The 12,500-nt window shown below is 42.0% G+C and overlaps 2 protein-coding genes and 2 long non-coding RNA genes across 5 annotated transcripts in view; 2 read left to right on the top strand and 2 right to left on the bottom strand.

Annotated features, from left to right (window-relative positions):
• The window catches only part of LOC135096353 (uncharacterized), a 3,274-nt gene extending 1,064 nt beyond the window's left edge, over positions 1 to 2,210 (top strand). Inside the window, exon 2 of the long non-coding RNA XR_010264708.1 lies at positions 1 to 2,210. This exon is cut by the window's left edge and continues 775 nt beyond it. This is a non-coding gene — a long non-coding RNA (uncharacterized LOC135096353).
• Positions 1 to 12,500, bottom strand: part of LOC135096354 (uncharacterized) — an 89,677-nt gene that overhangs the window by 3,563 nt on the left and 73,614 nt on the right. The gene's annotated exons all lie outside the window — the stretch shown is intronic.
• Positions 5,073 to 12,500, top strand: part of LOC135096349 (glutamate-gated chloride channel-like) — a 104,366-nt gene continuing 96,938 nt past the window's right edge. Inside the window, exon 1 of the mRNA XM_063997810.1 lies at positions 5,073 to 5,715. The gene's annotated coding sequence lies outside the window, so the exon portion shown is untranslated. The remainder of the gene's footprint in view (positions 5,716 to 12,500) is intronic.
• The window catches only part of LOC135096352 (tRNA methyltransferase 10 homolog A-like), a 6,770-nt gene continuing 273 nt past the window's right edge, over positions 6,004 to 12,500 (bottom strand). The window contains exon 2 of the mRNA XM_063997817.1: positions 6,004 to 7,500. Coding sequence (XP_063853887.1) covers positions 6,169 to 7,500 — 1,332 coding nt within the window. The 3' untranslated portion in view covers positions 6,004 to 6,168. The remainder of the gene's footprint in view (positions 7,501 to 12,500) is intronic.

The raw sequence follows: 12,500 nt of genomic DNA, 5'->3' as shown, positions 1-12,500 counted from the left end.
AGCAATAGTAGCAGTAGCGGTGGTAGTATTAGTATTAGTAGTAGTAGCAGTAGTAGTAGTAATAGCAATAGAAGTAGTATTAGTAGCAGCAGCAGCAGCAATAGTAGTAGTGTTGATAGAAGCAGCAGCAGGGTTAGGTTCAATCATGACTACAGCTACATTGCAATATGCCAACACACACACACACACACATACACACACACACACACACAGTATATTATATTGTATTATATTAATATTACATTATATTATATTAAGAAGCACAGTTCCGTCCCAGCACAGCAGGAGCGTGGGACAAGCTGCAAAGAGAGTCAACAAGGATGCAGCATACACGAGATTGTAAGGAAAACTGAAGAAAATTAGCCATGAAAACACTATACAAGCTTAGACTGCTCCCGTAAACCACAACTAGGATATAGGTAAACAAAAACTAGGTACACACACACACACACACACACACACACATACACACACACAGCTGCTAACTCTGTCAGGGGGGTTCCACTCATACCGCTCTGCCAGACAGGGTGGAATCAAAAGCTTTTCGTCTCATCAATTCCTCTCCTCTAACTGACTGTCTTCAGCCTCTCTCTCTCTCTCTCTCTCTCTCTCTCTCTCTCTCTCTCTCTCTCCTCTCAGTGACTGTCTTCAGCCTCTCTCTCACCGCCACAATGTTGCATCTCTAGCTGTCTTCTACCGCTATTTTCATGCTAACTGCTCTTCTGATCTTGCTAACTGCATGCCTCCCCTCCTCCCGTGGCCTCGCTGCACAACACTTTCTTCTTTCTCTCACCACTATTCTGTCCACCTCTCTAATGCAAGAGTTAACCAGTATTCTCAGTCATTCATCCCTTTCTCTGGCAAACTGTGCACTCCCTGCCTGCTTCTGTATCTCCACCTTCCTGTGACGTGAACTCCTGCAAGAGGGAGGCTTCCACACACTTACCCTTCAATTTCTGACTACAACTTTTGACTGTGTTCATTGGCCTTTTTTTTTTTTTTTTTTTTTTTTTTTTTTTTGTTGCCCTTGTCCGGTGTCCCTCATACATACATACATACATAAATAAATAAATAAAAACACACACACTGACCACTGCCGGAGAAAGGGTGCAGAGGAGTGTCCCTGGCGTGGGTCTGGTGGCGTCACTGACACACTGACTCTGCAATGCCTCGGTGTTCTGCCCTGCCAACCTCTCTGACTCATGCCGGGGATGTTAAACCTAATCTAGCCTGACTAATGATAAAGATAGTTTGAAAAGAACCCATTGGAAGGTTAGCGGAATGTAAACACGGTGAAAAAAACATTGTAAGGTCAATTAATGTGATTTATTAAGAATGGGAAACTCTTTAAAAAAATCTGAACTCTTTAAAAAATCTGAAGTATTCTTACACACAATGAAAAGTTACAGATTTAAACAGACAAATAGAAAAATGAAATAAATAAATAAATAAACAGACACTCAAAAGTTACAGAATGAAACAGACAAATAGAAAAAATAAATAAATAAATAGACACTCAAAAGTTACAGAATGAAACAGACAAATAGAAAAAAAAATAAATACGTAAATAAATAAACAGACACACAAAAGTTACAGATTTAAACAGACAAATAGAAAAAAATAGAATATATAAATAAACACTTAAAAGTTACAGAATGAAACAGACAAATAGAAAATAAAATAAATAAATAAATAAATAAACAGACGCTCAGAAGTTACAAAATAAAACAAATAGAAAAAAATAAATAAATAAATAAAGCAATGAATAAGTCAATATGGTGCACCTTGGATGAATGTACATGCTGGAACCTTTAGAACCACGACTAACATGACCACCTAACACAACGAACCTAACCTAACCTAACCTAACCTAACCTAACCTAACCTAACCTAACCTAACCTAACCTAACCTAACCTAACCTAACCTAACCTAACCTAACCTAACCTAACCTAACCTAACCTAACCTAACCTAACCTAACCTAACCTAACCTAACCTAACCTAACCTAACCTAACCATAACCTAACCTAACCTAACCTAACCTAACCTAACCTAACCTAACCTAACCTAACCTAACCTAACCTAACACAACCTAACCTAACCTAACCTAACCTAACCTAACCTAACCTAACCTAACCTAACCTAACCTAACCTAACCTAACCTAACCTAACCTAACCTAACCTAACCTAACCTAACCTAACCTAACCTAACCTAACCTAACCTAACCTAACCTAACCTAACCTAACCTAACCTAACCTAACCTAACCTAACCTAACACAACCTAACCTAACCTAACACAACCTAACCTAACCTAACCTAACCTAACCTAACCTAACCTAACCTAACCTAACACAACTAACCTAACCTAACCTAACCTAACCTAACCTAACCTAACCTAACCTAACCTAACCTAACCTAACCTAACCTAACCAACCTAACCTAACCTAACCTAACCTAACCTAACCTAACCTAACCTAACCTAACCTAACCGAACCTAACCTAACCTAACCTAACCTAACCTAACCTAACCTAACCGAACCTAACCTAACCTAACCTAACCTAACCTAACCTAACCTAACACAACGAACCTAACCTAACCTAACCTAACCTAACCTAACCTAACCTAACCTAACCTAACCTAACCTAACCTAACCTAACCTAACCTAACCTAACCGAACCTAACCTAACCGAACCTAACCTAACCTAACCTAACCTAACCTAACCTAACCTAACCTAACCTAACCTAACCTAACCTAACCTAACACAACGAACCTAACCTAACCTAACCTAACCTAACCTAACCTAACCTAACCTAACCTAACCTAACCTAACCTAACCTAACCTAACCTAACCTAACCTAACCTAACCTAACCTAACCTAACCTAACCTAACCTAACCTAACCTAACCTAACCGAACCTAACCTAACCGAACCTAACCTAACCTAACCTAACCGAACCTAACCTAACCTAACCTAACCTAACCTAACCTAACCTAACCTAACCTAACCTAACCTAACCTAACCTAACCTAACCTAACCTAACCTAACCTAACCTAACCTAACCTAACCTAACCTAACCTAACCTAACCTAACCTAACCTAACCTAACCTAACCTAACCTAACCTAACCTAACCTAACCTAACCTAACCTAACCTAACCTAACCTAACCTAACCTAACCTAACCTAACCTAACCTAACCTAACCTAACCTAACCTAACCTAACCTAACCTAACCTAACCACCTAACCTAACCTAACCTAACCTAACCTAACCTAACCTAACCTAACCTAACCTAACCTAACCTAACCTAACCTAATCACCCATAACTAGTGCAGCTGAACACCACTTAACAGCCTGACTAGTGACACCAACCACACCACCTGCTCTTCACACTCTTCGGAAGGTGCAAGAACAAGAAAGGGTGTCACTGTAAACTCCAGAACATCGTATTTAAAAAAAGGTCATGAAAACTTACAAAGGACAAAATGAACACAAGACAACCGGACCACTATATCCTAACAACTGTACCACTTCATTCACAACAACACTGACGCCATCTACTCCCGGGGACTCTTAAATACAGTCAAGGGAGGTCCAGAGTCAACAGTTCCTGAATACTAGCACCGTGCGTTCCCTGCGAGTGATGTTAACAACCGCCTCTAATTGCTTCACGTCTCTTCACCACAGCTGACTCTCCTGCTCTCAACCCACAACTTAACCCTTTCAAATCGTCTCTAAATACCACAAATTTATGCATAGTTACGAGTTTAGTGTACCAGAAAACACTGTACACTGGTTGAAATATTACTGGAACCATCCCCAGGTGACCGTAACTTAATGGAAACGAACAGATTTTAAAACGTCTCTAAATACTACAAATTTATGCATAGTTACGAGGTTTAATGTACCAGAAAACACTGTACCCTTAATCTGGTCGAAATATTATTGGAACCATCCCCAGGTGACCGTAACTAAATGGAAACGGACAGATTTTAAATGAATAATGAGTATAATGCGTCAGTTGTTGCAGTATTGGTCCTTCCACTTGTAACATGCTTGTAAAATCCACTTAAAAGTCCACATTTTTTAACTCACCAGGAACAAAACACTGTAGACTCCATCAACGATTTTTAGAAGCAATAAAATCTGAATTACAAGCACAAGGAAAAATGTTGTAATAGGGTTTTTTAAAAGTACACGAAAATAACGACATTTATGTACGCAAACTGCCTCAGATTTACGACAGTTTTCTCAACACACGCATGGAAAACACTCAACACATCACTAAATATTTTTATAATCCATAAAAACTTACTGATAATCTGAAATAAAGGACTTAGGAGAATAAGTTGAATATTGGAACGCCAGACTCTGACAAACCATCATGGCGGCTGGGGCACCTCAACTGAAGACCAAGATGGCCACCACTCCTCTTTATTTATTATTTGGGGTTATTTTCGAGGTTATTTATCTATTTTCTGCATTATTTATTTATTTATTTATTTATTTATTTATTTATTATTTATTATTTATTTTTTTGTGTGTGTTTAAGGACAATAGCCTTACGTAACCTAGCTAGAAGTACGATAATTTCTACCTTACGTAACCTAGCTAGAAGTACGATAATTTCTACCTAACGTAACCTAGCTAGAAGTACGATAATTTCTAAGTGCATCAACGGACACAACTTACGTAAAAATCTCAGTGAGGCCTTTTATTCATTTATTCATTTATATATATTTTTGTTGTCCCTGGCTGGTGTCCCTCCTACATAAAAAAATAAATAAAAATAAATAAATAAATAAATAAAATACCGAACTTCCAAGGCCTCCCACACTCCAATTGTTACAGACTACTATAAAAACCCTTAAAAACACAAAAACTGCCGCTATATTGACTTGCAAACGTAATATTGCAGTGAAATAATTCCAGTAACAATATTTACGGCACCCCAGTCACCATGACCAGCGCCGAGCAGACAAATTAGCCGAAATCTCCAAAATGTCACCTGCCTCCCGCCACACACACACACACACACACACACTAATAAGTGGATGTGGATGAGTGGGTGGATGTCTGGATGGGTGTGGGTGAGTCTGTGGGTGCATGGATGTAAATAAAATAATCGCAGTTTGTTATAATTTTAATTCATAGCAGGAAATTCGATACACATAATGAATGAATGAATGAATGAATATATGAATGAATGAGTATAGTTAAATAATAATATATATAGAGAGAGAATAGAATATCAGAGGGAAAAGAAGAGTACAACAGCAACAACAACAACAGCAGCAATAATGATAATAGTAGTAGTAATGATAATAATAATAATGATAATAATAATAATAATAATAATAATAATGAGCCAAAAAATAATAAAATAAAAAATAGATAAATCGCAAACGCAAAACAAACCAGCATAAACTAAACCAAACAAATTAACACAAAATAAACAAACAAAAAATGAGAAGAAAACAAAACAACTAAGAAAATAAAACAAAAAACAACAATGTCGACAAAATAGAGAATTGAATCGTGTGTATGTCGAGCAAGTGACGGTAGCGCTTAGAGGCAAACGCCACAACTTATTCTCATTTATCGGCGCCATCACTTGTTGTTGAATTACTTGAGTGGTATCATTATAATCTGCAGTCTTTTAGTGATTTGTGGAGCAAGTACGGCGCGTGTGGAAGCTGCAGGGGCTCCGTAATAAGGTAAAGTGTTGGTTTATTTTTTCTATTTTCCAAGACTACAGATATGGTTAGCTGTGTATGTATATGATTTGTGATTATTATTATTATTATTATTATTATTATTATTATTATTATTATTATTATTATTATTATTATTATTATTGCTGTTATTCCTCCTTCTCCAATTCTCTTCTTCGTCCTATTTTGTCTCCTCCTCCTCCTCCTCTTCTATATTATCTTTTTTTTTTTTAAGGAAACAAATATTTATTTATTTTTTATCTTTATTTGTATACTCTCTCTCTCTCTCTCTCTCTCTCTCTCTCTCTCTCTCTCTCTCTCTCTCTCTCTCTCTCTCTCTCATTTGACTTCTATCTCTTCTTCTTTTTGTTCATCATCATCATCATCTTCTTCTTCTTCTTCTTCTTCTTCTTCTTCTTCTTTCTTTTTCTTCTTCTTCTTCTTCCACAGTTTTCTTTAATTCTTATTTCTTGTTATTCCCTCCTCCTCCTCCTCCTCCCCTACAAATCTCTTTTCATCTACCTCATCTTCCACAGTCTTCATTTCCTCCACCTCCTCCTCCTCCACCTCCTCCTCCTCCTCCTCCTCCCCCTCATTGTCCTTACCCCGCGCACCTTTTCTCAGCGGAAGGGTTGAGAGCAGCACCTCCTTCCACCCACACCCCTCCACCACCCCCACCAGCACTTGAAACACCTGGTCGATCGTTAGAACCTTCCTGCTTTTCATATCTAAGTAGTCGGAGAGAGGGAGGCGGGCCGTTGCTACCCCCTCCCTCTCTGCTAGGCCTAAACAGTGCCCTTTAAGCCTATTGTAGTCGACTAGGCCTCCAATGACATAGGCCTTGGTTTCGTCAATTTCCGTGAGTGTGTTTGCACTTTCCGACGTCAAATACACGATGTCCGGTTTCGCGAAGATGTCCCGGTAGTGCTGGGACTGGAAATTGACGTCCCAGTTTTCATATCCGACCTGCGTTGCCATCTGTGACCTCGGGCGACCTTGAAACGAGGTCACGTAAAGTTGTAAAGGCTGCAGTGCTCGCCTGTTCGCACTGTAGCATCTTCCGATCTGCCTGACGCACTGCCCCAGCCGCCTGTCGTCCATCAGGCTTTCCAGGGACATGTCAATGGCTACACGAACCTTGCACGCGCTGTCCGACATCCGGACTCGTTTCAGAGCCTTTCGAGACGGTCCGGATGATGTGAGACCCATTAAACGCTTCTTTTTCTCCTTCTCTCTCTGTCTACGCCTTCTGTCGGCCTTCCCCTCCAGCCAGCGTGCGTGTTTCAGTGCCCGTTTCATCTGTCGTTTGGAAATCCGGGCCCCTGTGTTTGTCTCAGAGGGGTGTGTTGCTTCGGGTGTGTTTGGGTGGGGTGTAGTTGTGGTCTGATGTTTTGCTTGGGGTGTAGCAGTGTCTTGGAGGGCTTCTGATTCAAACGGGGGCTTATTTTCGGTGTTTGGGTGGGGTGTAGCTGTGTTTGGTGGGTGTGTGGGGCTGTTTTGCTGGTCTGGGGTCCCTTGGGGTGTTTCTGGCTCAAATGGGGATGTTTTTGGGGTGTTTGGGAGTGTTTGGGGTGTGTGTGTTTGTGTGTTTGTTTGGTGTTTAAGTGAGTTTGTCATTTTTTCTTGTTTTTCTTGTTTTTCTTTTCTTCTCTTCTCATTGTCTTTCTCTCCTTTCCTCTTCTTTGCCTCCTCTCCCTCTTCTACTTCTGTTAGTCCTCTTCTTCTCCTCCCCTCCTCCTCTTCCTCTGTTTGTCCTCTTCTTTTCTCCTCCTCCTCTTCCACTTCCATCTACAAAGAAGAATGGGTGATAAAGAAATATAATAGTAATAATAATAACTTGCTATGTTGTATTTTTCTTTTATTTTTAGTTGATTAAGAAAAATAATAAATAAATGAATTACTGAATGACTAAATATATGTAAGCTTTTGTTTCAGTTCAGGAAGGAAAATTTTGTTATATTTCTGTCTTAACCAGCTTTAATTAACCTGACAGCCTAACCTTACCTAACCTAGCCTTACCTAACTTAATCTTACCTAACATAACATAACCAAACCTAAGTTAACTTCACTTTTTCTAACTTAACCTAACTTAATCTAATCTAACTTAACCTAACCTGACTTAACCTAACCTAATCTAATCTAACTTAATTTAACCTAACTTAACCTAACCTGACTTAACCTAACCTAATCTAACCTAACCTAACCTAACCTAACTTAATCTAACCTAACTTAACCTAACCTAACCTAACCTAACTAATCCTAACTTAACCTAACCTAACCTAACCTAACTTAATTTAACCTAACCTAACCTAACCTAACTTAATTTAACCTAACCTAACCTAACCTAACCTAACTTAACCTAACCTAACCTAACCTAACTTAACCTAACCTAACCTAACCTAACTTAACCTAACCTAACTTAACCTAACCTAACCTAACCTAACTTAACCTAACCTAACCTAACCTAACCTAACTTAACCTAACCTAACCTAACCTAACCTAACCTAACCTAACCTAACCTAACTTAACCTAACCTAACCTAATTTAACCTAACCTAACCTAACCAACCCTTCCTAACCTTAGCTAACCTAACTTGACCCAGCAGAGGTGCAATACTGTATATCTGAATAGTGAAAAACATGATGTACACAGCAATAAGTGACTGTCCTGAGCCTGGTGCTGTGTCACTTGCCAGTCAGGGTCTTGCCGCAGCACCAGCCGGGCCTGTGCAGTGACACACAAACGCTCCAAACACAGACATTTAGGTGCATCTCTGAACAGTGTGCAGTGAAATGATAACTACAGTGAACAGCAGCGTGACTCCTTCTGTGACGATCAAGATTTTTGTCATAAAGTGCCACAGCATGCCCTCCTGTGTGGCTCTGGCAGTGACCGGTACAGGTGCACCGTGAGCCAGTCTGGGCAGCCTTGACATAGAGTGCCCAGCTGTGTGTGTGTGTGTGTGTGTGTGTGTGTGTGTGTGTGTGTGTGTGTGTGTGTGTGTGTGTGTGTGTGTGTGTGTGTGGCACTGTTCACTGTGGCTGCTTGGACTCTGCAGGCACTCCACAGCAGGCGTGCACAGGGCCTGGGCGGTGTGTGGCTGTGCACCAGGACACACAAACACACACACACACCACTTCACCACCACTGTCTGCCCCACACACTGCCTGGGCTCTCCACCACACTGCCCCGCCTCACACACACCAACACAGACGCCGGTGTTCGGAGAGACAGTTCTCCCGGCACGGCTATTCACAAAGGCCACACTGATGACTAGCCACGTTCTCCACACTGATGACTAGCCACGTTCTCAAGAGTGTTTCTCCTGTTAATAATGTAGAAATATTGTTAATCTGTCACTAGAATATTCAAAACACTCTCAAAATCCCTTGTAGCTTCAACTACAGGTTTCTAAATTATGTAGAAGTGTGACTCAGTGTTTGGGGATGATAGTGCTAAGCTTGCAGGCCCCCTTGTGTGTGTATGGTGCCCCAGCTGTCCTGTGTGAGTGCCAGACACACCTCAGCCTGTGCCACACCCAACACCAGTGCTGACTCTTCACTCCCTCATAATGTTTCAGTAGTACCCTGCTCAGATATTAGTGATGAAATAAGGTAAATAAGTAATTTTTTAGGCATTCTACTCATGAATTATTTGTTAAAGAGGTAAATATTGTTTGTAGTGTGTGTGAGTGTGTGTGTGTGTGTATGTGTGTGTGTGTGTGTGTGTGTGTGTGTGTGTGTGTGTGTGTGTGTGTGTGTGTGTGTGTGTGTGTGTGTGTGTGTGTGAATGCCCTTAGCAGTCTTAAGAGTGCTCTGTACAGAAGCCTGACGTCACACGAAGCAGAGACAAAAAGCAACGAAGCCATGGCCACATTTAACACAAAGGTAAACACCAAACTCTTCTCCAGCTGTACTGAAAGGCTTTGAAGGACAGAAGCCTCAGTTGGAGCCGTCACAACACACAGCGGTGACAAACAAGAGGCTGTGGAGGTAACTAAAATCTTTGAGTAATACAAGGAGTGTACGGCACCCCAGACGGTCAAAGATTGTAACTGATACCGGAACTTTTTTCACCCCGCTGACGACGCAACGGACGACGTGAAATTTGCAGAGCGATACGTGTGAAGCCACGAAGAACTGAAGCCAAACTCTGGCTGGCCCCGATGGTGCACCAAGCCTCATCTTAATGCACAGAAGCCCTTGCACGCCCTCTGTATTTACTGCGGTGCCATTGCTGAGGCAGTGGAATGGTGGCCGCAGACATGAAGGCAGTCAAGACACCAGTCCAGAGGAGGCAGCAGATCTAGAGTGAGCTCCTTCTAGCACTACAGCAGGTGAAGGAAACTCAGGTGTTGTTTGTAGGTCCTTAATCCGTAAAGCAGCACAGGAGAGGAGAAATACAAGGGTGGTATAATCCTGCGTCTAACTGGAGTACAGGTCTCGCTGCTACTGCTGAAGTCGGCGGCGTGTCCTGAGGGGAACACGGCTGAGTTGCCACATACTAATAAGTACCCTACTCTAGCTAACATTAGTAGGTATACCCGTACATAATATCAAACATATACAGCAGAGACTCGGCTAAAGACTACAGAGCCGTAGCCCTCACTTCACGTATCGGTCTTTGAGAGAGCTGTGAGGAGTCGCATCCACGGTTACCCAGGAGAAAAGGTCCTGCTAAGCTCTGGCCACCGTGGTTTTTGGAAGGGCAGGTCGTGCCTCTCCCGACTACCTGCCTGCTGTGACTGAGTGCTGCACCTGTTGCTGAAGGAAGGAATGTTGGTGCTGCATTCCTACACTCTGCAAAGGTGTTTGATAAAGAGTGTACCAAGACGTCTTATTCCACACATTGCTTAGTCCATGAATTACTGGCTAACTGTGAGTGTGGGTCCACAGTTTCCTTGCATGTACAACTCACACAGTGTCACCAAATGGAGTTACATCCCAGCCAGACCAAGTAATGAGTGGTGTACCTCAAGGCTCTGTGCTGGCTCCTTTACTATTCCTGCTAGTGATGGGGGACATGGGTCAGGATGTGTCATGGCCCACAGTATCATCACATCATCCTCTGCAGACAACACCAGTGTCTGTAAAGCCTTGCAGACTGAAGAGGATGTCAACAACTGTAAGAGAACCTGAACAATATCTATAACTGCCCAAAAAACAACAACATGCACTTTAATGATAAAAAAATAAATAAATAAAATAAAATGAGTAATTCTTGAAGACATCCTGAAGAGCACCACCCTCTCACAAGTGATAGCTGACACGTGCAAGCAAGCCCATGTGAAGTGTGGGTGTGCAGGTGAGTGGGGGTGGCACCTTCACGCAGCACACTGAAGAGACACTGAAAAACACAAGGAAACTTTCAGAATGGATGTCAAGAACCTTTTATTCTCAGAAGGCCTGTGTGATGGGTCCGGAGGGTGGTTGTACAGCCTGTCTTACTCTACTGTAGCCACCCTTGGTCCCCACACTGAGAAATGCAAGCCTTAGTCCAGCGCGCCTTCACACGACAGATGCAGGGCTTCAAGGAACTGTCACACTGGGAAAGGCTGAAGAAACTTTGTCTAATCAGGAGAGGAGGGAAGGCTGCGTCACCATCTACACTCAGGTGCTGGAGAGATTAGTAATGAACCCTCGGGTGGAATTGTAATGGCAGGCACCTTAAACCCACCGACTGGATGACTGCTTAAGGAAAACACTTCCCACACAGGCGCCAGTTAGGATTAAAACCCCCGTCACCGCCAGTCTGGGGTACAGCATACAGCAGTTCGAGAATATTTAATGGTTACCAAAAAGCACAATGAATGTCACTGGTTCCTCGCTGAACAAGTTAAAATCCAAACTTCTTTTCCGAGGACAGTCTTGGATGAGCCACCGGTCCTGGGATGTACAGCATTATGCACAGCAGCCTTAAATTCTATACCAGACCAGTTGTGACCACAGCAGAGGGATGACAGGCAGCGCTGGCCCACCTCCAGTGTCAGCAAGCATCCAAACCAAGCAAGAACTAAGTAAGAACCTATCCAGTGTGTGTTAAAATGCATGGAAAACAAACCTAACCTAACCTACCCTAGCCAAACCACACCTAACCTAACCACACCTGATCTATGCTAACCTAACCAAACCTACACTACCCTACCCTAGCCAAGCCAAACCACACCAAACCTAACCTCACCTGATCTACCCTAACCTAACCTAACCTAACTTACCTTACCCTAACCTAACCTAACTTAACCAAACTTACCCTACCCTAACCAAACCAAACCTAACCTTATCTACCCTAACCTAACCTAACCTAACCTAACCTACCCTACTGAAAGCAAACTGAACCTAACCTAATGTACCCTACCCTAACCAAACCAAACCTAGCCTCACCTCATCTGTCTTACTCAAACAGCGTCACATTACATCACCTCACCTCACCTCTACAGCTTCAGCCAATACTCCCTGCACCTTTTGAGCCGCACATAAGATCAACTAACCAAACATTTTCTAGCCTCCTAACGTAAACTTATTAATATCCAACCGGGTGAGATAAGACCACAGATGACCTAGGCAGTGAGGTGTAGACGCCCTTCGAAAACCTTGGAGTTATTTGTGGTGTATTGATTGAAACAGGCTGGGGTGAGGAAGGGCGGTGCTTCACGAGGTCAGATTACATCACAAACGTAACTGAGTCTAATGAAACGTGATGTAATTTTGTATCTCAGTTAATTTGAAGGTAACTGAATTGTTTTTTTTTACGTAATTTGGCTGTTAGTTCATTTAAATCTTACTGTATCT

Source organism: Scylla paramamosain, unplaced genomic scaffold (assembly GCF_035594125.1).
Source record: "Scylla paramamosain isolate STU-SP2022 unplaced genomic scaffold, ASM3559412v1 Contig3, whole genome shotgun sequence".
Lineage (NCBI taxonomy): Eukaryota > Metazoa > Arthropoda > Malacostraca > Decapoda > Portunidae > Scylla > Scylla paramamosain.
The sequence above is the reverse complement of the archived record's forward strand: the minus strand, read 5'-3'. Positions and strand labels throughout refer to the sequence as shown.